General features: G+C 40.4%; 1 protein-coding gene across 1 annotated transcript in view; it reads left to right on the forward strand.

Moving 5' to 3' along the window:
- KANK3 (KN motif and ankyrin repeat domains 3) overlaps positions 1 to 26,330 on the forward strand; it is an 83,112-nt gene that overhangs the window by 30,576 nt on the left and 26,206 nt on the right. The window contains exons 2-3 of the mRNA XM_063455659.1: positions 23,120 to 23,260; positions 25,892 to 26,008. Coding sequence (XP_063311729.1) covers positions 25,972 to 26,008 — 37 coding nt within the window. The 5' untranslated portion in view covers positions 23,120 to 23,260; positions 25,892 to 25,971. The remainder of the gene's footprint in view (positions 1 to 23,119; positions 23,261 to 25,891; positions 26,009 to 26,330) is intronic.

Genomic DNA, 26,330 nt, shown 5'->3' on the forward strand with positions numbered 1-26,330 from the left:
TGACATCCTTCCATTTGATACCCAAATCCTTGCTCTCTGCACCTCTCCCACATGGCTGTCTCGTGGAGAATCTTGGCTTCCCACCTTAACTCACATTTAAATCCTATCATTATAATCCATCAGAACAGATGACCCTCATCTCAATACCACTTTCGCTATATGTAAGAAACATCTCCATTCCTTCCTTCCTGCAACCAAAGCCTGAGCACTCATTACTTCTACCACAGCAAAATACCCAAACCATTCCCAATAGCTGGACATGTCTACAGTGGCACCTCCAAGAAAAGTATGGTATTTGGGAAATGTTTTATTTAGCTTTTATTTATGTCAATGCATAAATTAATAGTAAGATCATCTCTGTAATATCCAAATTGCTTTGTGTTGCCATGCTTATTTTTGTGTGAAATTTCCTTTTTTTTTCTTATTTACAACGTTTCTTATTTTGAAAGTTCTTGTGTTCTCCAGTAATATATAGAATTCAAAAACCTGGCACAAACTGTTAAAAAAAAAAAAATAAAGAAATAAATAAATAAATTAAACTCCCCCATTCTACCATTCCCTCTGCTCCTACCCACCAATGCTTTCTGGGACGTTTTATAGATTTAAAGGCAATTCAGTCAGTTGTGACATTTTTGTTGAGGTCTCTGCATGAAAGGTTCACGTGGTAGTCCTAAAATATTTTTTTCCCTTCCACTGGAAGGCATTCAACATTTGGAAAAATATCGTGGTGATTGTTCAGTCTTTTAATGTCATGAAAGAGCTGATTATTCAAACATCTGTTCTGCCACTTGGCAAGATGGAAGGTGGCCGTTTTAGGCTATGGGGCAAAACAAAGAACCATACAGATGTGTGCTACATAGAACAATAAGTATATTGTATAACATGAGTACTTGATGTTATAGGATATAAATTCTAATTCATCGGAAAGTGAGAACACTATAATTATTCAGCTTTTCTTGTTCGGCTCTGTCTCTAGGATAAAGCGTTTTTTTTATGTGGTTTTGCATAAAGAAGTTTGGAAATTCTTCTTAGTTAGTGCTTGTACTAGTGAGCTGGGGGTAGGCGCCTTTTGAGGCCAAACATTCAGATATCCTGATTCTGCTGTAACCCCATATCCATTATATATGTGTACTTGTATAGCTGCTACGAAGCTAATAAAACCAAGAGCTTGCAAGTCAAGTATTTTATAGTTTGAATATCTATCTTTATGCATTGAGAAGAATAACTGCTCCATGTGGATTCTTTAAACTGTCTGCAACTTTTCCCCAGCTTTCACTCCTTTAGCTATACTCTTTCAGGTTATCCAGTAGACATGGGGTACGCAACCTTTGGCACTCCAGATGCTGTGGACTAAATCTCCCACAATACTCTTACAGCCATAATGTTGTCAAAGCATCAGGGGAGAGATTGTCCACAACATCCAAAGGTTGTCTACTCCTGCTGTAGGCAATTGTAAATGGCATTAACCTGCTGGCTGCCACTCATGGTAGGTTTAGTTATCTTCTGGAGATACATCTGTTAGCTACACGTCCGTTAATATAACATTATAACATTCTTGTGCCATGATTTTCCGTTCCTTTGATTTTTGGGTGATCATATTACTTGGTGGTCTTGGTTAGTTATTGATCAAAAAGCAGTTTCTCTTTTGATTTCATGATTTCAATTTCTGAATCTAGACCATTCCTCTGAAAGCCTGATTCTGCGACTGTTTTAGGTGCACGTTTACTAGAATTGTGTTTTTAGTATGATTTGAGAGTGCCGGTGTCTGCTGGCTCCCGTTCCATCATTACACTGCGATTGTGTGAAATAAGATATCCTTAGGGAATCAAAAATGATGAGAGCTTTAACTGCATGGGCTAGGCTTTTCCGCTACATTGTTCCAGGTTTTTAGAGCCTTTTTAAATAGTTTGCATTCCATGCAAGCGCTTATATCTTATGAAACCGGTTTCCTAAAATTATTTTTGCTGCCATGTACAAGAATACTGAATTTATAATTTACAATTATGGTGTAAGAAGAATAATCACGTCTAACTTCGTGTGGACATTTTTTTTGTTTTTTTTATCTGCCAACATTTTATGTTACATCTCGATGTATGGAATTGTGTGCATTTGTCAATTTGTATTATACTATTCTATTCTACGTGAGAGGCATGTTTTCAAATACCAGACTGCATGGTGGGTAATGTCACACCATGCATTTAAAAATGGTAATGCACTGAAGTGCTGGAGCCCCTAATCTCAGTGCATCATTGAAACGTAAATTCCCAAGTAGAGCTGTTGCCATTAATTTGGCCTCAGTGTTGATACTGATATGATGCAGCACGTCACAATTTTACAATGGCAATCGTAGATATAGTGAACCCTGCTCAAACAAGTGTAGAATCTGGAAATATGGGCCTCGATTTAATATTTAAGGATTTGTTTTTTTGAATAATAATTTTTTGATAAACGTTCAAATGTTTTTTGTGTTTTTGTTTTTTCGCTCAACTTTCTAAAAAAAAGGAAAAATGTTTTTATTTTTATATATATTTATATTTTGTGTTTGTGTAATATATATGTATGTTTATACGTTTTTAAAAAAATACCGGCACTCTGGGTGTTTTCAAATCTTCAATTTAATTGTACATCCATGTCAACGCTTCAGCTCCGGTACGAAGTTTCATCAGGACAGCTACAATATACATTTGTAAAATGAAGCCTTATATAGGACACTAAATGAGGATACTCACCTGATCAGCTGCCTCTGATTGTGCCGACAGATTGGCATGTATCAGATGCTCAAGTGAATTGGTGTTGATTCTTCCAAAAATGTCTGGCAACAGGTTTGTCAGACTTACCATCACGATAGACAAGTCTTATACTTGACCTGTGGCCCCTAATTCTCTCACAGAGTGCCGTTTCCTTCTTGCCAATATAATTCAGTCTACATGGATCTGTAAGTATATACACAACAAACTCTGTACGGCAATGGATTCTGTGGTGAATTTTGTACATCTTGCCTGTGTGGAGATGATTAAAAGTTTTTGAAGGGATGATGTGTCCGCATGTTACACACCCCCAACATATGACACATCCGAAGTTCCTCATCTTTCTTAATAGGGTTGTAGCAGTATGGGGGGTCCGTATTTACCAAGAGATCACTTAAATTCCTATTTAGTTTTAAAACAAAACATAGGTTTTTGTTTGATTTTTTTTTTTTTTTCTGGAAGAGTTGGATCAAATTTAAGAACATTCCGGTTTCTGTCGATACTCTGTCAAATAACTGCTTGCTGTATGAAATCTAGTAGAAAACACAATTCTTGTGTTTGGAACGTTTTATGAAATTGGTCACTTCTGTGTTATACTTGATCTCTGCTTTCTTCAAGGCTTCATCCAAAACTTTTAGTTTGTAACCACTTGTTCTGAATTTGTTCTACATATTTTGTAGTTGTTCATTGCGCTGTTCTATCATAGTTATTACAAAACTTTTTTGGATTTTTGTATATTTTATTTTTGTTAAGGCATCCAATCCTCTCCCACTTTATCGTGGTTGGTCTGGCGAGTTACTTACCTGTATCCTCGTGGTCTTGTCTCGGCTTGCTGTCCGGTTTCTCCACATTTCCGACTGCTAAACTTCTTCTCCCATCGCTTTGTGGGGGTCCTGCTGCGGCTGCTGCCGGGCGCCTGTCTGTCCCGTGGGGTCTGCTCGCTTAGCAGGTAGTTTACCTGATGGGTGCCTCTCGGCACGCCGTCTGGGTAGGTGGCTCAGGTCTCTTCTGTCTCCCTGGGTTCCCCCTGCGCCATGCTGTCCATTGCGTCCCCTCCTCGTGCACGCTGCGTTCGCCACGTGCAGTTGGTTTCTCATTGGTACTTGCCGTTTTGCTGAACGTAATGTTCGGCTGTTTTGCCTTCCTTCTGCTGGTCTTGTGCGGCGATTGGCACTTTTGTTTCGGCTCTGTCCTGGCTATCTTTTGTTTACTGGGTGTGGGCTTTCGCTTTCCTTTTCCTCATTTCATCTGATTTTGACCTGTCGTATGTTTGTTTTGCAGGTTGTTCTTAATGTTGTCGCCACCTGGCGCACTTATTCATGGTTTTGTCTTATTGGTCATGGTTTGGTTTTACCTGATGAATGTTGCTCAGTGCATTATGATTTCCCTTTACAGTTATATCATTGGTGCTTGTTTCTTACACGTGTTACTTTATTACGGTAGGTCACTTACCATGTAATATCTGGGTGTCATTGTATTGCGGGTATGTGTGTCTCGGCTGTGTGTATATGGCTATTTCTGGTGACTCTCCATATGGTGTACTTGACTGTTCTGATCCAGCATTGTTTTCCTGTCTGGTACGCCACTGCACGCTCGTCTGGTATATGACTGTCCCGTTTGTTTGCAGCGTTGCTGGTATGCTCTTGTTACTGTGTCTCTGTTCCTTGAGCTGGATCACCTGCTGGTTCTGTGACAATAGTCGTTTATAGGTTGGTCACGATTTTGTAGCAATTTTTGCCATGTTCCTATACACTCCTCTGTTTCCTTCCTCTATGGTTTATGCCCAGGTTTCGCTTATCTGGGTGAAAAGCTTTGTCCAACCATTGTCTTGAAGCTCATCCTTCCTGGCAGCGTTTGCCTTTCTTGCCTCGTGTCCACCAGTGGGGTTGGTCACTTTCCCTTATTTCGGTCACTTTCTTCCTCATGACGGGACTGGGTGCATACTTGCAAGCATTCCACGGTGCTCTGCCTACCTCTTCCCGTCTGGCTGCTCTGGCCCCTTCATTCCAACACATACTATAGGGTTAAATGTTTCTCACATACTGAATCTTGCCCACCCGTCACTCGCGGTTGACACTGGGATTCAAACGATAGGGCTTTTCATCTAATTCTTAGCCACTTTCCTAATTGCCACTACGGAGTGTTTATTGGAGTTTGCTTCCTTTCACCACTATTAAACTCTACCTAGCATCACATGCTGATCCATTCACAACCACACCAACCAACCAATACTAGAATGACTCGGTTCCATGCTCCCTACTGCCTATTTTATACTTCATGTTCTGATGCTTTTCACAAAGACTTGGCCTTAAGTCACCTCACTACTCGGGCCACTCTTTCCGCATAGGGACACCATCATCTGCTTCCTCCCATCAATTTCCAGCTCATATCATCAAGGCATGGGATGCTGGAAATCATACTTGCACATTGTATATACTAGGACGGGTTAGGCATTTGTCATGCATTTCGTGACTTATCCAAGTAAGTATAAGGTATTGTAGAACGAATATATTTTTGTATGGTACACTTCTTTTTGCCCTCTTTATATACAGGCCTACTGCATTGTCTGTTCCGGCACACCACAACCGACTGGTGTTATTAACTATGATGTGTATTACTAATTGTGTATTATCTAGCCATTACGGCAATATTACCCCTACCACATACATATACACACATATATATATATATATATATATATATATATACACACACTAATTTGAATACTAAATATTAATTTTAAAAAGTTTATCCACAATTCTTAAATCAAGGCACTAATTGAGCTGTATACCACATCTGACAGAATTTAAATAACTATTGATAATCTAGCAGCAGGGCTGTATTTACTCCTTGCTGCCCCAAGACAATTGTCCTGTGTGTGTATATGATTGGATGCGTTAATGCAAGGTTTCGAGATGTGCTTGTGGGGTTGCGGGTTGTGTGTGGAAAGGGGTTTTTGTGATGTAGTATGATTGTGGTCCTGTAAAGAGGGGCTGTTTGTGGATAGTGGCTGTAATGTGTGTATTTAGGAGGATAGCTGATTTTTGTGTGTTTGAGGATAGCAGCTGTATAGAGACTATAGTGTGTGTGTTTTGTAAAGAAAAATTTGGCTGCAGAGTGGGAGGGGGTATTGGACTTATAGAAAATGTATGTGAGGATCCGGTCTGTAGTGTGTGTGTGTGTGTGTGTGTGTGTGTGTGTACAGGGAATAGGGGCTGTAGTGCGTATTTTGGGGTGAGAAGGACTGGTATGTGTTGGGGGAGTCAATGGCTGTTATGTGTTGAGGGTGATAGGGCTGTGGTTGGGGAGGGATATAGGGACTGTAGGGGAGAGATAGCAGATGGATAATGGCAGTCGTGGGGGCAATGGGGGCTGTAGTGTGTGTGTGTGTAGCAGAGGCTATAGTGGGAGGACTGGGAATGTAGTTTTGGAGACTGGGGCTGAGGAGCTGCTTTAAAAAAAAATAAAAAAATGCTTGGCTTGGGCCAGGGAGGAGAGAAACTGATCCCTGGTAGTTCAGTGGGAGATGTTGCTGTCTGCACCCCGATGGGGTAGGTGCTAGGGTATTGTATCAAAGCATCACCATGGTAACCCACGACACGGACGAATTGGGACTGTCCCACCAAAATCTGGTATGGTGGTGGCATGGTATTGTGTTGTACTGTTGATTTTATTGCTGTTTTTAACGAGAAGGGACACCATTTCTCCAGCGTTGAGTATGACTAATATCAATGGGTTTATTCCCTAAATTAGGGGTAGGCAACCTTCAGCACTCTAGATGTTGTGGACTACATCTCCCTTTAATGCTTTGCCAACTTTATGGTGGTAAGAGCATTATGAGAGATATAGTCCACAACATTTGGACTGCTGAAGGTTGACTACCAAATTGCTAAATTCAGGTTAAAAGAGCCAAGCTGAGATTATGACCTAGCTGAGGAATTTTTCCACACCATATTAGGGGGTAATTATTTTTCAAACTGATGAATTCTGCTTTAATTCATTACTTATTTATTACGGAAGCTGATTGCCAAGTTATTCCAATAAAACTTGTTTGTATAATTGAAACCCATTTTATAGGTTTTTTTTTCCCCTTGTAAGGAATAATACCAGTTAATTCAGATAGTTGTGTGACCTATGACCTAGTGAAACATTGAGCATTGTCCAACACTACAAAATGATAGAAACGCAAATATGGGAAAATACTTTTGTTCTGTTATTTAAAAAAAAAAAAAAAGTCTGTAGAGTAGACTTTGCACACTCAAGTAAGAGCTGATGAGTGGCAAGAAGGTCCTCTCTAACCAGTCTTCGCCATGCAGTTTGTAGAATGTAAAAGCTGCTGGAGGTTAATCAGGCCTCTAATCATTAACGTGTCCTGAATATGAATTCTACATATGCTACAGTCTGACAAAAACGGTGCAGCTGTGGCCACGTTATGTACCGATACTATGAATTCAAATTCGTAGATATATCCTGACCAACCATATTTAAGGCAATTTGCATATTTTGCCCCCCTTTCCATAAATCGTTTATTTTCATAAATAACTATAGTGCTAGAGTTAGCACTACCAACCATTCAAATAGATATCTAGTAATCATCTGAACCCTGAGGAAAATTAAAGGGACACTATAGTCACCAAAACAAATTTAGCTTAACAAAGCAGTTTTTGATTTTTGGTATAGATCATGCCTCTGAAGTCTCACTGTTTAGTTATCTGCCATTTAGGAGTTAAATTACTTTGTTTCTGTTTATGCAGCCATAGCCACACCCCCCTGACTATGACTCGCAGCCTGCATGAAAAAATGGTTTCATTCTCAACCAGATGTAACTTACCGTATTTATCAGCGTATAACACGCACCGTTTCTCCCTGAAAATAGGGGGGAAATGATGGGTGCGTGTTATACGCCGATATACCATATTTACTTACCTGTCTTGAAGCGTGGGCCAGTGTACAGCGCGCACCGCGGTACTGGAACTTCAATTTCAGGTTCCGGTTTCCGGCGGGACTGAAAGGAAGTGTGCACACTTCCTTTCAGTCCCGCCGGAAACCAGAACCTGAAATTGAAGCTCCAGTACCGCGGTGCGCGCTGTGAAGCCGGCCCACGCTTCAAGACAGGTAAGTAATTATGGGACAAGGGGAGGGGGGACACTATGGGAGGGGGGGAGAACACTATGGGATGAGGGGGGGGGACACTATGGGAGGGGGTGGAGAATACTATGGAAAGGGGAGGGACACTATGGGATATGGGGGGGACACTATGGGATGAGGGGGGGCACTATGGGATGAGGGGGTGGAGAATACTATTGGGGGGAATACTGTGGGGGGAGAATACTATGGAAGGGCGGAGAATACTATGGAAAGGGGGGGATACTATGGGATGAGGGGGGAACACTATGGGAGGGGGTGGAGAATAATATGGGAGGGGGTGGAGAATACTATGGGAGGGGGGGGGAGAATACTATGGAAAGGGGGGGAACACTATGGGATGAGGGGGGGGAATACTATGGGAGGGGGGGAAATTTCCTGGAATTTCCTTCTTAAAATGAGGTGCGTGTTATACGCCGGTGCGTGTTATACGCCAATAAATACGGTACTTTAAAATATTTTATCTCCTGCTCTATAAATTGACCTTTAATTACATACAGGAGGCTCCTGCAGTGTTTAAAGGACCACTATAGTGCCCTGAGGGTGCCCCCTTACGCCGGGCTGGAAGGAGTGGAAGGGGTTAAACTTACCTCTTTTTCCAGCGCTGGGCGGGGAGCTCTCCGCCTCCTCGGCTGAATGCGCATGCGCGGCAGGAGCCGCACGCATTCAGCCGGTCTCATAGGAAAGCATTTACAATGCTTTCCTATGGACGCTGGCGTCTTCTCACTGTGATTTTCACAGTGAGAAGCACGCAAGCGCCTCTAGCGACTGTCAATGAGACAGCCACTAGAGACTGGCTTAACCCTAATATAAACATAGCAGTTTCTCTGAAACTGCTATGTTTATATAAAAAAAGGTTAAACCTAGCTGGACCAGGCACCCAGACCACTTCATTAAGCTGAAGTGGTCTGGGTGCCTATAGTGGTCCTTTAACAAGCTATTAACAAGGCAGGAGATAAGAAATTCTAAATGAAACAGAATTTGCAATAAATGGAGTGTAAACATTAGATGACTCTTAATAGGAAGTGTTTAGGAAGGGTGTGTAAGTCGCATGCTGGGAGGTGTGACTAGGGCTGCTAAAACAAAGTGTTTTAACTCCTAAATAGCAGAGAATTGAGCATCGAGATTGCAGGGGCATGTTGCACCAAAAGTGCTATAACCATTACAACTTATCGAAGTCTATTAGGAGTCTAATCTGGATGCCATCTCTGTTTTATTAAAGCCATTTTAGATTCTTTGACATCCAAAGCCTAGCCCCCATGCAACTCGTCTGATAATGCAGAAGTGAATCTTCCATATTATCTGTCCAAATCCATCCAAACCTAGTTAGAACGGATTCAGGCAGCTAACAAAAATTTACTAATTCTAGGTTGTTGTGTTTTTTATTTTTTTAAATTTTTTTTTAGGCTTGGGGTAAATTTGCAATTTTTAGTTAAATCAAAAGCATGAGATTAGCTGAGCATTGCAAATGCCGCACTTCTGCCGTGCATTCCAACTGCTTTTATTCCGCACTTATTCACGAAAGTGTGAATAATTGGGAATTTTAATTTGGATACCCTTGTAGGTGTCAATGAACCAACTTGAGCCTTGGTGAAGAAAATTCGAATTGAAATTTAAAGGAGTTTTTTTTTTGTTTTGTTTTTAATCCTTCGCTTTGTTCTGCATACAATATACTCTTCAACTAATGGTATATAAACTGATCCACATTAATAATTCTTTTTGTTACGCTTGCGACATGAGATTAAAGTCACCTCAAACTTGCCATTCACTCTTTATACAAGATGAATGCAAACAAAACTCAGACTTTATCTTTTCATACCCCATGGTTTGATCTGCATAATTTGAGAAAATATTTTAAATTTGACTGGAGAGATTACTTTATTGATTATCTGGGAATTCAATTATATAAAAACTTGACAGATCTGCACAAATATATTTTAGCCGGGGCATGGCCTGACCTTCCAAATTAGATGGACAGATGGTGTGAATTAGAAATTTCATGGTAGGCATCCATTAAGATGACCATCATTCCCCAAGATGATATATTATATTAGAACCATTTTTTCTGTCTGTCTGTCTCTGTGTCGGTCTCTCGAATTGAAATTCCCAACTTTAAAAAACAAAACAAAAAAAACCCCCACTACTATACCAGTCTAAGGTGTTTTTTCCCCCTTTTTCTAAACACCTTAGACACACCCAGGTAATCCCCAAATCCTGGACTTGTAGGGGGTCCTGAGGACTGGGTTGAGAACCCCTGAAGTTATGCCTTTGTCAGCTTTACAACATTTACAAATCAACCTATTGGCACACACGTTCAATTTGAAATTTAAATGATTTTATTTTAGGAAGCTCTATAATGTTTTTTGAGAATCAACTATATAAATTTAACTTGGACAATTTTATTAAATTGGAATATAATTTGATTATTGAACTACTGAAATGCGCCATGCCCAGGGACGGGCTGGGACTGGGGGCAGGGAGGAAATTGCCCCCAGGCTGCCCTATATCATGTAAAAAAACGGCAGTTGTCTCCAGGGCTGCCATCAGGGCATGACAACCATAATGGTTGTCATGGGCCTGGAGGTCCTGGGGAGCCCAGACTGCTCGGGGAGTCCTGGGCCCCACGTGTGTGTGTGTGTGTGTGTGTATGTATATATATATATATATATATATATATATATATAATATATTCGCTATATGTATGTGCATCTTTGGGCCCCCCGGATACCTGTACACCGCAGTCAAGTCTGTGTAGACTGAGGCGCTCACGAGACTGTCTTGCGAGCGCCGTGGTTGGGTTATCGTGGCAATGCTCCATGCAGCTCACGAGACTTAGAGCAGAGCAGCTGGGAAGTGAGGATGTACTGCGATGTAAGATTTGGGGTTTCAATGTAAATTGGGAGACCGGCTTAGATTTACCATCACTCTTAAAGGTATAACACTATGTTCTAGCCACCTGGTAAACCTTTTAAAAAATTGTTTATCGCTGGTATTTGCACCCTACTAGGCTACATAGAATGAATCCTGTGATTTCTAACACATGCTGGCTCTATTGTGGAATGTTTGGCTTTGTCATGTATTTTATGGTACTGCCCTAAACTTAACATTTTGGAAAAATATTCATTCAATAATTACAAATTTAGACTTGTTTATTTCCACATTTGCTTCGGAATTCGCATTATTCAAAAGGTTCCTTGATAACATCAAGCTGGTTGACAGAATTATTATAGGACATATATTATTTGCTGCCCCTTCTATTATTCCCAGACATTGGAAATCTGCAACTGTCCCTTTGATTAAGGAAACATTATATAGCATCTTTGAAAACAAACAAATTCACGCATTGCCTAAAATATTATTCGGATACATGTGTGCAAAAGATGATAATTTTTATTTTTTTTTCTCTATGAACTTGGTAATTCTTTATCATAAGGTATATTTTACAGTCACCTCGAAGAAAATATATATGGATACACCTTGATTTGTTTAATATTGTATGTTTTAATTGAGTTATTGTTTTGTATTACTGCTCATTAAACCATTCAAATATGATTAGATTCAACCCCCCCCCCCCCTTTTTTTTCCCCCTTCAATATTTTATTACTGTTAATGTAGTTATAAAAAATTATTTCCTCAAAAAAAAAAAAAATTCAAAGAGGGGGACAAAATTAAACAAAACAAAAAAAACGTGCATTTTTTACCTATTTCCTTTTCTCTTCTGCTTTTACAATCTTTTGTTAAATTCTGTTGTATCTTTAAAACATCAGACAAAGTAGGTACCTTCTGATATGACTGGGACAGCTTTTACAATGATCATTGTACTTGATCTTCTGATGTGATCTCCAAACTGCAACAAATTGATGTTTATTTCACAGGATCCCTAGTGGGTTTCTGATACTGACAATTGAACAATTTTAAAATGTACGCATATATCTATATTATTAACGCAGACCAATTGCTGAACCTATTTATTGCAGTTGCATAGAACCACTAACTTTGGTCAGGGTTTGTGACCAAGTAGCTACAAAAAAATAAATAATAAAGTCTGGGCATAACTCATCTTGAATACCCTGGGTTGACTATTTTTGCAAATGGTATGCCATTATGGGGGGTAATTTGCATTCCTGGGCTGCCCAGCAGACCAGTCTGGTGAATTTCAATGTGTAAAACTGAAATAAGCAAACCCTATATTTAAAATAATAACAAAGTATTTAACCAGGAAAGTTGCATTCAGATCACTCTGCTTTTCAAGTATGTCCTGGGGATGTTACCTAACATCCATGAGTCAGTCAACCCTGCCAGGATTTGAACCTGGGTTCAACAGATTCTGCTGATGATGCATTAGCCCACTAAGCTATTTCACCAGCCTGACCCTATAATAGAATGTAATGTTCCAAAACACCATAAAACTTGTACATAGGGGGCATCATTGTACTCGTGGGACATCAATTAAATGTGCTTTCTTGCAGTAAAAGCTAGCAGTATTTTAACATCCATAAAATGCCATACATAACGTGGAAAGTAACATTTCTTCACGACTCACAATTTTTAAAAGATTTTATTCATATTAAATTGTTTCATATATAAATATTTGATGTAAAGTAAAAGAAATTATTTAAAAAAAAATAATTTACAAGTGTGGGTGCACGTAATATTAAGAGTTAAATTATGGGTGAACAGACATAAAGCTCCAATTCCAGGTTTTGTTTTGATTCAGAACTTGTACAACTGCCTGCGTCCTTAAGGCCATTTTTTGTTTTTAATTTAATTTTAACGCCTGACTGTTCAGACACAGCAATGCCATACGCGCAGTAATTACAATATAGAAGGAATATTTGCGCACACATACATACCAAGTATGTATGAACATGTCCAAAACATCAAGAGGTGTAAGCGTTGCATTGAAGATGGAAGTTGTGAGTGCATTTTTTTTCATTTTTCTTGCCTCTAAAATACCGGTAAACACTTCAATAATGTTTATCTGTTGAGGGAAGAAAAAAACAATCTCTTCCAGTTATCTTTAACCCTTTAAGGACACATGACATGTGTGACATGTCATGATTCCCTTTTATTCCAGAAATTTGGTCCTTAAGGGGCGATATAGCTTAACTTCGTGTCTGGATGTTGGTACTTGCTGCTTGCATGACCAATTGTTAATTTTGAGTGCCTTTCTTATTTAAATCTAATAAAAAATTTAAAATATAAAAACAAAAAACATCTTATTACCCATTGTGTGTATGACCTAAGAATATTGTCATCGGTAGATAGTAATATGAAATGAAAGCTAGTGTAAATGAAAAATCTGTATACCTCAACAGTGAAGTAATGTTATATGGAATGCAAGCTGCACATCTCTCCCAAGTCTTTCAGGAAGCCTGTTTGCGTGTTCTTGGCAGTCCCTAGTCATGTTCCAGTCAAAAAACAATGTGGATTTCTCCAAAGGGAAGGCCACTTCCCAAAGCTAGCATATCCTGAGGAAACAGGAGCAATTTATGGTGACAACAGATATTAAACAGACCCCCATCTCTCGCTTCGAACGTTCTGGTTAAAGTCAGTTCTTCTCAGAATTCTAATTAGCACTTTCCCCAAAACTGCTTGCGTAAAGCTTGTCTTGTGCTCAGTGGTGTAACCAGATTTAGTCTCCCCGGGGCAGAAAAAATATTGCGCCCTTCACCCTGTCCCTCTGGTTGTAAGGCTAACTCAACATATGTAAAGCCTATATTATTTGTTAATAAAGACCATTACATTTGTTTATGAATAAACACTTCTTAATGCAATGGGAAAGAATTTTAAGTATGTTTTGTGTGTTTGAATGTATTTGTGTGTAGTGTTGGCATTTGAATACAGTTGTATTTTTGTATAAAAAAGATACAACTGCGAAAGTTGTGGTGTACTGGTGTTTAGTGTTTGCATGTATTTGTATGTAGAATCGGCATTTGTTTGCTGGAATGTTTGCAAATACACACGGAAGCACGAACACACAAAGATCACAATTTACAGATTTGTAACCAGGCCCAGACTGGCCATCGGGGCACACTGGGCAAATGCCTGTTGGGCCGCGATGGTCGTGGGCCAGGGCCGGTAGAGGAGGTCACAGTATCTCCCCTGTCGGCCCATGCAGGGGCTCGCGCTATACGTGCACTGGCCCTGCTGTGGCCCACAGACAGTAAAACACGGCCGCCGGCGGGGGAGGCGGGAGACCGGAGAGGACCCGGAGGAGCGCTATCTTGCAGCTCAGCAGGGTTCCTCTCGCGAGATCCGGAGCATTGCCTGCAGGCTAGAGTTCACTCACAACTAGGACCACCAGGGAAGACTGCATGTTCCCTCCTCCCAGGCATAAGGTAAGAAGGGAGGGGGGATATGCTTATGACCTATATGACATTAACCTGGCTCCCTCCAAATATATATAATCTCACACACACACCACCCCTCACATTCACATAATGTGCATCCCTCACACACACACACACACTGCACACCTCACACACTGCACTCAAACATATATGTATATATCCTACAGAACCCCTGACATACATACTGCACCCCTAAACACATTACATTCCAGACATACACTAAATCCCTTGCCCAACTTTGGATCATACACACACTACAGCCCTATATACACTCTGATATATACACACACACACACACACACACTGGGTCCTTCAAACACACACTAGATTCCCTACACAAACACTGCACCACCTACACACACATACACACTAGATTTCTGACATACATTATCTGTACTCCCTTATGCATATGCTAGATTCCTTGTAAGCAAATACATACTCCATTCCCTAAAAATACACTCTCTAAAACCTTTACACACACTACATCATCTATATGCACACACTGGCTACATCCCCTATACACACTATGCCCCCTATATAGACACTCTACTGCACCTAGACACACATACATTACATTACATTACACCACAAACACAACAAGACTGAAACCAACCTATTAACACAATATCACACCACAATCAGCTCACTCTACACACACAATACCACAAGCAGGCTCCAAACACATGCACAATACGTTTTCTGGCATTTTTGTCTCCTGGTATCCCATTTATGGAGACACCAGAGACAAGTTTCAAGCAAACACAGCGCAACCAGTCTGGCCCTGTTTGTAACCACCCCCCGCTTCTCTGGGTTCCGATAGGAGACTGGTCTAGGCTCTCCCTCCTCTCTGGCCGTGGCTCTGTCTTCCTCCTCTCTGATTCTTTGGTCCCCTCATATCTGGTATCTGACTGGGCCCCTGATCAAATATGACCATCCCGTGCATTGGCCACACGATGAGCCCCTTGAGCTTGCGGAAGGTCGTTCTGCCGCACAATGGCATGCCTCACCACTAGCCCCCATGGTAGTTGTATTACTGCTTGTGCTGGCTTCAAAAATTATCAGCTGATTAGTCATTTAATATGACTTTCACTAGAGATTGTAAAAATAAAAACCAATAAAAATGAATCCAAATTTATTGTAAAACATTTTGAATATATTTAGTTTTTTTTTTTTTTTCCCTAAAAAAGGAAAAGGAAAAGGAAATCCCCCCTATTTGTATTATACATTTTTAGCTTTAACAAAAAGCAAATTTATACTTTGTTGATTTTATTAGGTCAATAGAAGCATCAAATAAAGGTTATATCAGATTAGAAAGTTGAGTAAAGCGTTCTCGAAAGGATGGAATTTGAGTTTTTGCTCTAATCCTTGCGGAGCTTTGAATACCTTTTGTTCATAAAAGAATGTTTTTTTTAAAAGTTATTTATATTAAAGGGACACTATATTCACCAAAACAACTTTAGCTTAATGAAACGGTTTTGGTATACAGATCATGCCCCTGAAGTTGCACTGCTCAATTCTATTCTATTCCTATTGAATAAGAAATATGAGCTGTAGAACTGCACACACTTCTCATATTCATTCAAATACGGAATTATGAAGCAAGCCTCTGTGTGATAAGAGATTTCTGAATAGAGGCATGTTAGGTGATTGTCTCCAAAGTTAGTGGGTCACTAATGGAGAGAATACATGCTGTTGCAGGTTTTTGGCATCAGAATGGCTCAAGAGAATCGGCATGGTTTCAGTCACGAGAGGCCAACTTCCTTATAAAACAGGATCTTTATTGCTTCAGCGCCAAGCTGTGTTTGTTTTGTAGACTTAAAAAAACCATTCATCTCCTTTGCAGTTTTAGCAAGAAGGCAAGAATTAGTATTTATGTGTTATTTAAATAAACACTGATATACCGTTCTGTTTTCCTCTCTAATCTGTCTCTAGATGGTAGTAGTAGAATAATTAGACTTAGAAAACTTAAGTAATGGAAATCAGAAGAATTATGTAGAATTATTAGCATGTATACAGCCCCAGCATATTCTGCACCACATTTAAAGGAACATACAAAGCTATGCTCCTAATACTATAGTGTCTCTGCCCCCGCACCCCACACCCCCTCTTGTGGCAATGAAAGGGTTAAATAATCCTTTAAACAACGGATTCCGAAGTCCCTTGGCTATGTCTCCGCCTTCTACGACTTTTTTGAACGAGGGGGAAATCAATGCTTTTCTGGGATTTGCTGTACTCTAGAGAGTGTTTACAGCAATTCTACTCACCAGGACAAATACAATAAGCTGTAGTTGTTCTGGTGACTATAGTGTCCCTTTAAGTGTTTGCACTGTGCTGGTTGGGAACTGTCCCGCATCCAAGGCCACCAGGGTACAAAACTGGGGCGACGAGACAGGACACTGAAATAAGGCCTCTTCTGCTGAAAGTGTGCAGGCGTGGGCAGCTTTCTTGGGGACAATCATGGAGGGGATTAAGGATTTGACAGTACTTGTAGGAGGGCTCACTTGCTTTCCGCGTCACTCAATCGTTAACTTGGAAATCTGTGCTATTGAGAAAAAGGTCTATGCTGAGGATTAATTGACTGGATTTCGAGGGGCAAAAATTATGCGGGGCCTTGCATTAAAAAGTATTAATTTGCTATCACAATGTATAGAAAAAATAATGCTGATTTATTTTCAGCATTAATCATGTACCCTAATAGTGTACATTTTTAAAATATATTTTGATACCTGCACACTTAAGCCTGGCAGGAATCTGGACAAGGGTGGACCTTAAAAGGGTGTGTCAACAATGACAAAAACTGCATCACTGGTAGTTCCCCTAAATGGGCAGAAAGTAGGCAGGTCCATATGACAATACACTTCGGACAAGCAATATGCCAAGAGCAACGGGTTGATTAGTTACTTCCCTCTGGTAAAAAATAAGGTAAATTGCCAAGAATTTGTACAAATTATAGGCCTACTCAAACTTTAAAGTGAGTTAACTATGCAGTGCACTATTTCCCCCTGGGGCAAAATATGAAGAAAAATAAACTTAAATATAAACGTAATAGAAGTCTGCCTGTCTCTTTCGACATAATTAACCAAATAACAGCGTTGGACGTTAAGAGGGAAGCAGAAGGTGCTGCTTGGAATGTTTTTGGGCAACAATCTCCTGTGAGAACCTTTTTTTTTTTTTGCCATTTCTTTTTTCCACGTTTTATTTACTTTTAACTGTTCAATCCTTTATTTGCACATGTTATCCCATGACATACAAAATGTGCATATTTGTAGAGCAGCAAAGAATTAGAAGAATTTATTGCTCAATGCCTGCAAAAGAAAATATCGTTTCATTGTATGACAAAAAAATTATTTACAGTGTGCAGTTAAATATGTTTTAAACAAATTCCACGCACCCAAATGTTAAGAGCAATGTGTAGATTGGGTAACTGTTCATTATGCTATGGATTGGGTTTTTATTTATTTATTTTGGGATAAGTTCAGCACTGCCTAACAAGTTAAAATTGCTCCATAACCACCTAATGGAATACTCCGGGCACCACATCTATATCCAAATGAAGTTGTTATGGTGACAAGAGGTCGTTGGCGCTGGCTCACCAGCACCGGATTTCTCTGCCCTCTGTTCTACCATTTGTCGAAAAGATTAAAAACAGAAGATTATGCTGTGGGCATGTGCGCTGCTGATTGGCTGACTGCAGTCAGCTGACTCCATTTAATGTTTCCCAATTCACAAAATGGCTTGAGAAACGTGCTTCTCTCTATTTGAGGCTTTTCACCAAATGGAAGGGCAGGGGCAGAGACCCAGTGCTGGAAAGGAGTAACCCCTAAAGGTGAGCCAGCGTCTTTAGGGGTTACGTCTGACATTCTCTGACATAAGGAGGAGCTTAAGTCAGCTCCATTTCCTGTGTCAATGAGGAGCGCAAATACTTTTTTGACACAGACTTAAGCTCCTCCTTGGGTCAGAGAAAACCAGACGTAGGAAAAATACATAAGACAAAGTAAGTCCCTACTTTGTCTTATGTTTTAAAGAAAACTAGATCAGAAGAAAAAACAGATTCTGAGAGAGGAAGAGAAGAGGAAACAATAGGAGAAAGGTAAGTTCGGCATGACTGTGCCGCTTTAAGTAACCTTGTGAGTGACTGTGATTATCAAGGCAGAGCACGATTAATGTTAAGTAACCACCTTGATCCTAGGGGTTATACATAGGCCCTAGAACCATGACCCCATTCATGACTCCTATGTGAAGGATGTACAGAGCCCCAAATTAGTACCCGGCCTAGGGCCCTGGGGGAATCTAAATCCTTCTCTGTATCAAGGTAGGGTTTTAAAGGGAAACTTTCACATGTGAGCTTTTAATGTCATCTGTTAGCCAACAAAAAGTTATGGGCTGTGCTATATTTGTGGTCAAATTTTTTTTTTTTTATTATTCTTTATTTTTCGTGCAATTTGACAATTGTGCCCGTCATGCCACAATAGCAATGGCTAACATTATCAAGAACAAAACGATACATGGATCCTGTGCACTTTTTTTTTTAAATAAGAAAATTATAAGAGGACAAGAGTGTTGCGCTTAAGCGGCATGTATAAGTCTGGAGCTCCGAACTGAGAGTGTCATAGCGCCTTGGTCTGTTATGCTTTGGGTATAACTATATGTGTGCTATAAGTTAAAGCCCTAATGTTCTATGTCGGGTTGGTTCTGTTCCCGGTGTGTGGTTGGTGCACTCTTCGCTGTCTCTTGCGAAGGTTGGGTTCTTGTGTTCCTGTTGGGTTATGTGAGAGGGACTGCCCGTGGGGTGGGTGCTGGTGATAAGGTGAGCCGGGGTACTGGTTGGGGTAATGCCGTGGTGTAATCTATATTATGTGATCTGTCTACTAACATGATAAACTAACTTTTGAAGGAAATAGGTTTGTAGGAAAGTATTTTTTAGGCTAGTTATGTTGGCTGTTTTTCACAAAAACACCCTCCGTTAAAGAAAAATAGATTACGTTCAGGGCAGGTGAAAAATAAATATTGAATATTTATAGGAAGTATGGGGACACTTGAATTCCACAATCCATCTGCAACTTGCAATAAAAGAACTTAATTTATACTCTGCTCTTCCCACCCACCTGCTCTGGTTTATGCTAACTACATAGGATGCTCTTCCAGCTGTTTGGTATCACAGTCGATTACATCCTCATTCGCTTCACGTTACCAGTTACTTTGGGCAGACTAGATGGGCCGAATGGTTATTATCTGCCGTCATATTCTATGTTTCTATGTTATAATACTATTTATTCTCTTTGCCAACCCCCTCCAACTCTCTCTGCTACCTTTTGTCTCATCTCCCCATTTTAACCTTTAGATTGTAAGCTCATGGGTAATTGTACAGCGCTGCAGAACATGTTGGTGCTTTATAAATGCCAGCAATACATAAATATGAACAGCAGGAAATTGTGATAATCTCTCTTCTATTGGGTGAGGGGGTGAAGCTTCCAGAAGCGGGTACAAGCTCTCCATTACACTGCAGTAACTTTTACAAATCGCTGCAAATACTATCCATTCTCACTCTTTTTAGTTATTTTTACTTTGTATACTTTGCAATAATGCAGTGTTATTGATGGGCTTGGGTTGACCCTTTAATGACTTTAGTGGTTTGTGTTGTCTTAAGAATCTATTCCAGGGCTGCATAGCGCATCTATTGGAGTTAACATGCTGTGTTAAGTTCTCTAGTGACCAGATTGTGATGTGTGTGTGTGTGTGTATATATAGTGTAACCTTTTGTCCTTGATGGGTTAAAATCGAAACCAAAAAACTTAAAAAGAACCTTAAAACATCCTCATATGATTTCCTCCATTTAGAAGGTAGGCTTTGGGGGTTCTAGAACAATCTAGTTTTGTCAAACCGCTAAAAGCAGAGTGACTGTACACATAGGACTATTGTACCATAACCACTACCATACCTCCCAACATAGGTAGGTGTGAAATGCTATTGTGGGTGTCCCTCAAAAGTGCATGTCAACCCAAAATATAGACATCAGGCTGACTGTAAATCATGCTGGCCTACTGCTTTAAGAGCAAAGCATGCACAGAGACTTGTTCTCTGATAAATGGCTCGGTGCCCTTGGCATAGCATTAGTGTGTCTACTGATGTGCTTGTGCTGTCACTTCCGGAGACGGTTCCTTGGTGTCCACAAAAGCTGAACACTAGGGAACAAACACAAGAACGTGAGCCTGATTTGGGGCCTGTTCTGCTGAATCTGAAACAGTTTGGAGATCATCACAATCGTACTATGCAGTGATTTGGTGGTTGGATTGTTCATTTTAAAGGAACACTATAGGGTCAGGAATACAAACGTGTCCTCCTGACCCTATAGCCAGGGTGCCCAAAAGGTGGATCCCAAGATGTTGTAGAACTACAACTCCTATGAGGTTTTGCATGCCTTTAGAATGGCAAAGCATCATGGAAGCTGTAGGTTTAAAACATCTAGGGATCTACCTTTTGGGCACCCCTACCCTATAGTGTTATAAAACACTATTTAGGTGGCCGATCTCTCCTTAAATAGGGTTAAATCTTACCTTTATTCCCTGGCTCTGCCTCTGTCCCACCTCCTTGGCTGAGATCATCAGAATTGGCTGAGTTTGTTAATTCTGATGATCTCAGCCAAGGAGATGGAGCCAAACCAAGCTCTGGACAATCAGCATCTCCTCAGAGATGCATTGAATCATGCATCTCTGAGGAATATTCTGCATCTCCATGCAGCGTTGTGCAGCACTGCCCCAGAAAGCTCCTCTAGTGGCCATTTGAGACGTGGCCACTGGAGGTGTCCCTAGAAAGCAATGTAAACGCTGCCTTTTCTCTAAAAAGGTAGTACTTACATGAAAATGCCTGCAGGCACATACTATTATGTTACATTAAGCTGTAGTTGTTCTGGTGACTATAGCGTCCCTTTAACAATAAAAATGATTACTGGATATATGAATATTAGGATAGAACAGAGACATAAGCACAAGCGTAAAATGAAATAGGGGGCGGGGCCAGGCCCCCGAGCGAGATGGCCGCATGTCAGACCAGCTCCTGAAACTTATAATGAAAAAAACAAGACATCAGTTTAATTTGGCATAAAAAGCTGACAAACAACGGTGAAACTCATCGGGTGGAGAGTACCGGACCCAGGGTGAGGCTGGCCCGACCGGTTTCAGTCCCCTGGAGGATGAATCCTCACTGGCGCCAACGAGGCCTACTCCGGCGGTGAGTGGGGCAGACGGCTGCTGCCCCGCTATCCTGCCCATCTGTGCTCAGACAGGAGCCAGACCCGTGGAGACGTGGCCCCGTTCCCCCCCCCCCATGGACCAGGGGGGTGATCCCGGTCCCCACCCCTGCATGCCCCGACCATCCCGGGAGCAGCAGCAGGGCCGCCCGGATCTAACACAAAGGCGCAGCAGTCAAGATGGCGGAGACCAAAGATGCTGGCGCCAAGACCGGCAGTGAGGCCCAGAAGCGGCCCACACCGCTCCCCCTGAAAAGAATGAACCTGCGGGCAGCACCGGCAAGAGGCGGCACCTTCACAAGAGAGTCCCACTGGATGCACCTTTTACGGCTACAGCCTGACAACACGCGGTCGGAAGAGACCCACTATCAAAGCTACAGCTCACTCACCGACACGGACGCCGAACCACGCTGAGACACCCAAGCCACACACTGCCGAACTGAAGGGACTACAACCCACATCAAGGCAGCACAGACCGGCACAGTGGGCCTCCACTCACCACCTAAAAGGCATCGGCTGACAATAGGGAGACCAGGACATTATGGGCTAGGCGCTCACAACCGCTAAGGTTTCTCTATTTTAACTGGACTCACACGAGTGTATGCCGACATTGCTGCTTCCCTCTCAGATTCCTAACCTATTCACAAGGGGGTTGGTGGGGTGAGAAATCACTGGTAATCTATCGGATGTAACATGAAAATACCTATGTCCAGACTAGCTCAGATCTAAACGAGTTTAAACCTATTTGTGATTTTGCTCCATAACCTATATGCCTATTTTAAGTATTGCACTGTTATTTTACGTTCATACAGAGCATTCCCTATAGCCTATTTTGTGCACTATCCTGCATAACATGTTTAAAAGCGACAACCTCAATTAGATTGGTTAATCTACTTTAACATTGTTCCATAACGAATGCCAAAGCCTAATGATACAATAGTTATGTTGATGTCCTAGCTTAACAATTAAATGATAATCTACTAACTATAGCACTAAACCTAGAAGTACCTAGGAATGTCATATGTTTGCCTAGAATGTAACAAAACTTTCTATTTCATATAAAAATGTGCTGTTTCTAAATGCCACTCATTGAAATGCCATGAATATGCCTGCAGTTGCTGTTGTGGCCCTGCAAGCTTGTCTGTAACTCATATGCACATGCAAAAATAAAGAAATAAAAAAAATAAAAAAATGAAATACACAAACACATGCTACCAAAGCCTTTCTCCTTTTCTATTGTACATTTTGGGATTATACTGTAATAGAGGGTCTGCAGTCTCCCTCAGCTGTTATCTTCCCAGTGTCTATATTCACAGCTGTCAACCACCGCTGCCCTGTTCTTACTCTGTCTGGCCATGTGGACGCAGAGAGAACTTTAGGTTTCCTCTGTTAGCTGGTAGAAAGCTCTGTCTGCCTCAGAACAATAGAGATGCAGAAACAGTTTATCCATTAATTCAGCTTTTGCTTTGGGGCCTGGGCATTATGAAGGCGCTGCCCTCCATGTAAAACTTGGAAAAGACACAAGGAATGTGCCCTAGGGTTGAAATGCTGCAGATAAGAAACTTCCTGTCTTCTTGTTAAGTGTTACTGGCACTTCCACGTCTAACTCTTTTTTTTTTTGTGTGTAGGCTGTGATGAAATGACACTATCTGCTTGTGGGAATGCATTCATAACTTAATAAGAAGAAAACCGAAGCAAATAATGATGTTTAAAGTGCAAGCTGAAACTGGAGAAACTGGGTGAACAGTCCACAGCCTCCCGTACTCGAGGTAATCACTCGTGTTAGGACCAAGATCAGTAATTGTCTACTTTCTATGTGAATAGAACATTTTACCCCTGTACTTGAGATTCTTATTCATCTTCATTTTTGAAGTGATTTAAATGTGCAGTTCATGGAGAGGGTATATCCAAATCTCGTTTAGAAAACACAAGCCAAAAAAGCTCTAGTGTAGGGCTGGAATATTGTAGAGGTTATTTTTTTTTTAATTTTTTTAATTCTCGCTCTCTTCCTTTCGTGCATTTTTTTTTTCTTTTTATTAAGCATCTCAAGTAAAATATACGTACAAATTGTGATACTGCTCAAAATACAATGGATTACTATTGTCAAAATATTAAAAGATCACTCTAAGCACCAGCACAACATTGCAAAACTGCAAAGTTGTTGATGGTATATATCGGGGGTTAGGTCGACCTGTGGCAATCCAGGTGTTATGGACTACATCTCCCATAATGCCGGCAAAGCATCAGGGGTAATGTAGACCACAACATCTGACTCTCTACACTTGGGGTAGGCAACTTTCTGCACTTCACAGATCCGTTTCTTAACACTCTGAGTGGCTTAAATATCACTGCACCTTTATGACCGTTTCTCTGTGCTGCTACTCGGGAATACAGAACTCTCAGCATCTCTTCCTGTATTAGTTTTGTGCATGCAGTGTAAGCATGCTAACCCTATTACTTGGGCTGAGCCACATGGCTGCTATCAATTTGCAGATAAGTTCCAATCCTGCTATTTTTTGTAGGGGATGAGCTGTTTTATTCCCTAGATCTCTGCTGTACAAGGACTTATTGGGTAAAAATAAACGTTATCGACAAGAATGAGATGCTTCTCATTTAGGGCTTTTTACTGTGTAGAGATAGGTCTGACCTAAACCATCAGCATGAAACTTGAAATGTAAGTATGTAAATGTTAGTCTTAAGATGTAAAACAAAGCCCTTTTAGAGAAACTATAATGTTTACATTGCAGGACTAAGCCAGCCTCTAATGGGAGCATGCGTGTGCATGTCTAGGAGGATCAGGATCATGCGTGTGTCTGGCTTGGAGTGAAGAAAGGAAGATATAAAAATTGTGTGTTGTGCATGTATTATGACACAAGCTGCACACTTTTTTTTTTTGAGTTGTGCCTCTCTGCTGCTTGAATTCTAAACAGTCGCAATCCTCTTACCTTCAATCTTGAGCGGCAGCATTGGAATAACTGGATCCCACAGGCTCCTAGACAGGTTTTTAGATTGCCCCTCCATTCATCGTAAATTGAACCAAGCAAATTCATTGTTGCACAGCCCGTGTTTAATACCTGAGCCGTAGGCCGCTGCATAGGGTATCCTTATGGTTAATCCTGCTCTGACATTCTCATTCCATGGCCCATATGAAACCGTTTAGAAAAGCAAGAGTGACATCATGAGAAAGTTTACTACTCAAAGGAGACTTATAAAATATGTTGCTATGTAACGGTCTAATTCTATCCTACACCGTCCTTCCTGCTGTCATTAACTTGCTAAAAATGAAAGGCATGCAGACCCCTGCAACGTTCCTAGTAATAGTCTTTCTAATGGGGTTAATGCAAGCTGTGTTTTGCATCGTATACCCTTAAAGAGGCAATCTAAGCACCATAACTACTACAAACCAAAGTCGTGGTTATGGTGCCATTAGGCTGTGGGTTATGCCCCCCAGCTTTTGGTCAAAAGCATTTCTGAAAAGTTTGACCTAAACATGCTCCACAATGCATGTGCCGTCTAGCCTTGAAGATCTACTTCCACATTAATAACCTGGACCCCCAGGTTGGGTCAATGCACTCAAAAAAACCTGTGTTTGGGGATAGTGCTAGCAGCCTTTTGGCATCATAATCACTACCTGGACGTGTAGAAATGATGGTGACTAGATGGCTCTTTTAAGGCTTCTCTGTTAAATGTGATATTATTTATCAGTACAGTTCTGAAGCATTGCTTACAGGTAGGTAACAAAGCAAACAAAAAGTCAATTTTGAAAAAAAACGGGCTTCAAGCCTACATGTTTTGAATCCTAAAGAAAAGAAAATTCTAACTTTTAGTGTCTGTGTGTCATAATAATTTAATTTTTGTATATTCAATCTAAAGAATCTCATTGGGATGCTATAGCGAACAGCGAAAAAAATAAAAATCTTTTTGAATAGTTTAATATTTACCGCAATATTTATAATATTATTTGATGGTCTCCTGTCACAGTGTCCCTTTGTTTACGCTGGCTAAAACAAAGAGCACTGTGATATTCCATGTCTCCTGTATCTCTACAATCTTAGGAAGACTTATGAAATATCCACTTATTTAATGCACATTTACAGTTTACTGCATTATTCTTGACATATAACATAGCAGAAGTCTAGTTTAGAAAGCCAACTCTTAGTAAATAAAATGTTCAAAAGCCCAGCACTCCACCGTCTTAAAGTTACAAACCTTGAATATACCAAATCATTTTGTTTTGAACCTTTATTTTTCTTGAAACTGCCAAGCACATGTTGTAGTGTTTGTTGCATCCAATCAGAAAAAAAGTATATATGTATGTGTGTGTATATATATATATATATATTTTTAACGTTTTCCGTTTTGTTTACATTATAATGACAATGTTTTATTTTATTTTGCAGACAAGCAAATACTATTTCATTCACTGCTGTGACACACATCTGAGTCCGATTTGCATTTTTTTACTCTTTTGTTTACGAAAATGGCACAATCCTTGCATATCAACCAGAACCTACCAGGTAATTTAAACTATAAACTGCACATTTTTATTAACTTATTGATGCCAAGTTAAAATAATAAAATAAATACTGTGAAATATAATATTGGCATGTGCATTCTCATTTTCTTGCCTTATTTTTTATTTCTTTGCCGTTCAGTGATTATAGACCGTAATTCTGGATCAAGCATGCTTGAATAATACATGTGTAGATGTTTACCATAGAGAACAAAAGTAAACTTTTGATTTGTTGTGATATATTCTAATTTGCAAAGCTGTAATTGTCTTGGCTCAAAACCTCTGCAGCCTGATAGGTGTTTTTTTTTTTTTTTAAATCATCTGTA

Source organism: Pelobates fuscus, chromosome 5 (genome assembly GCF_036172605.1).
Source record: "Pelobates fuscus isolate aPelFus1 chromosome 5, aPelFus1.pri, whole genome shotgun sequence".
Lineage (NCBI taxonomy): Eukaryota > Metazoa > Chordata > Amphibia > Anura > Pelobatidae > Pelobates > Pelobates fuscus.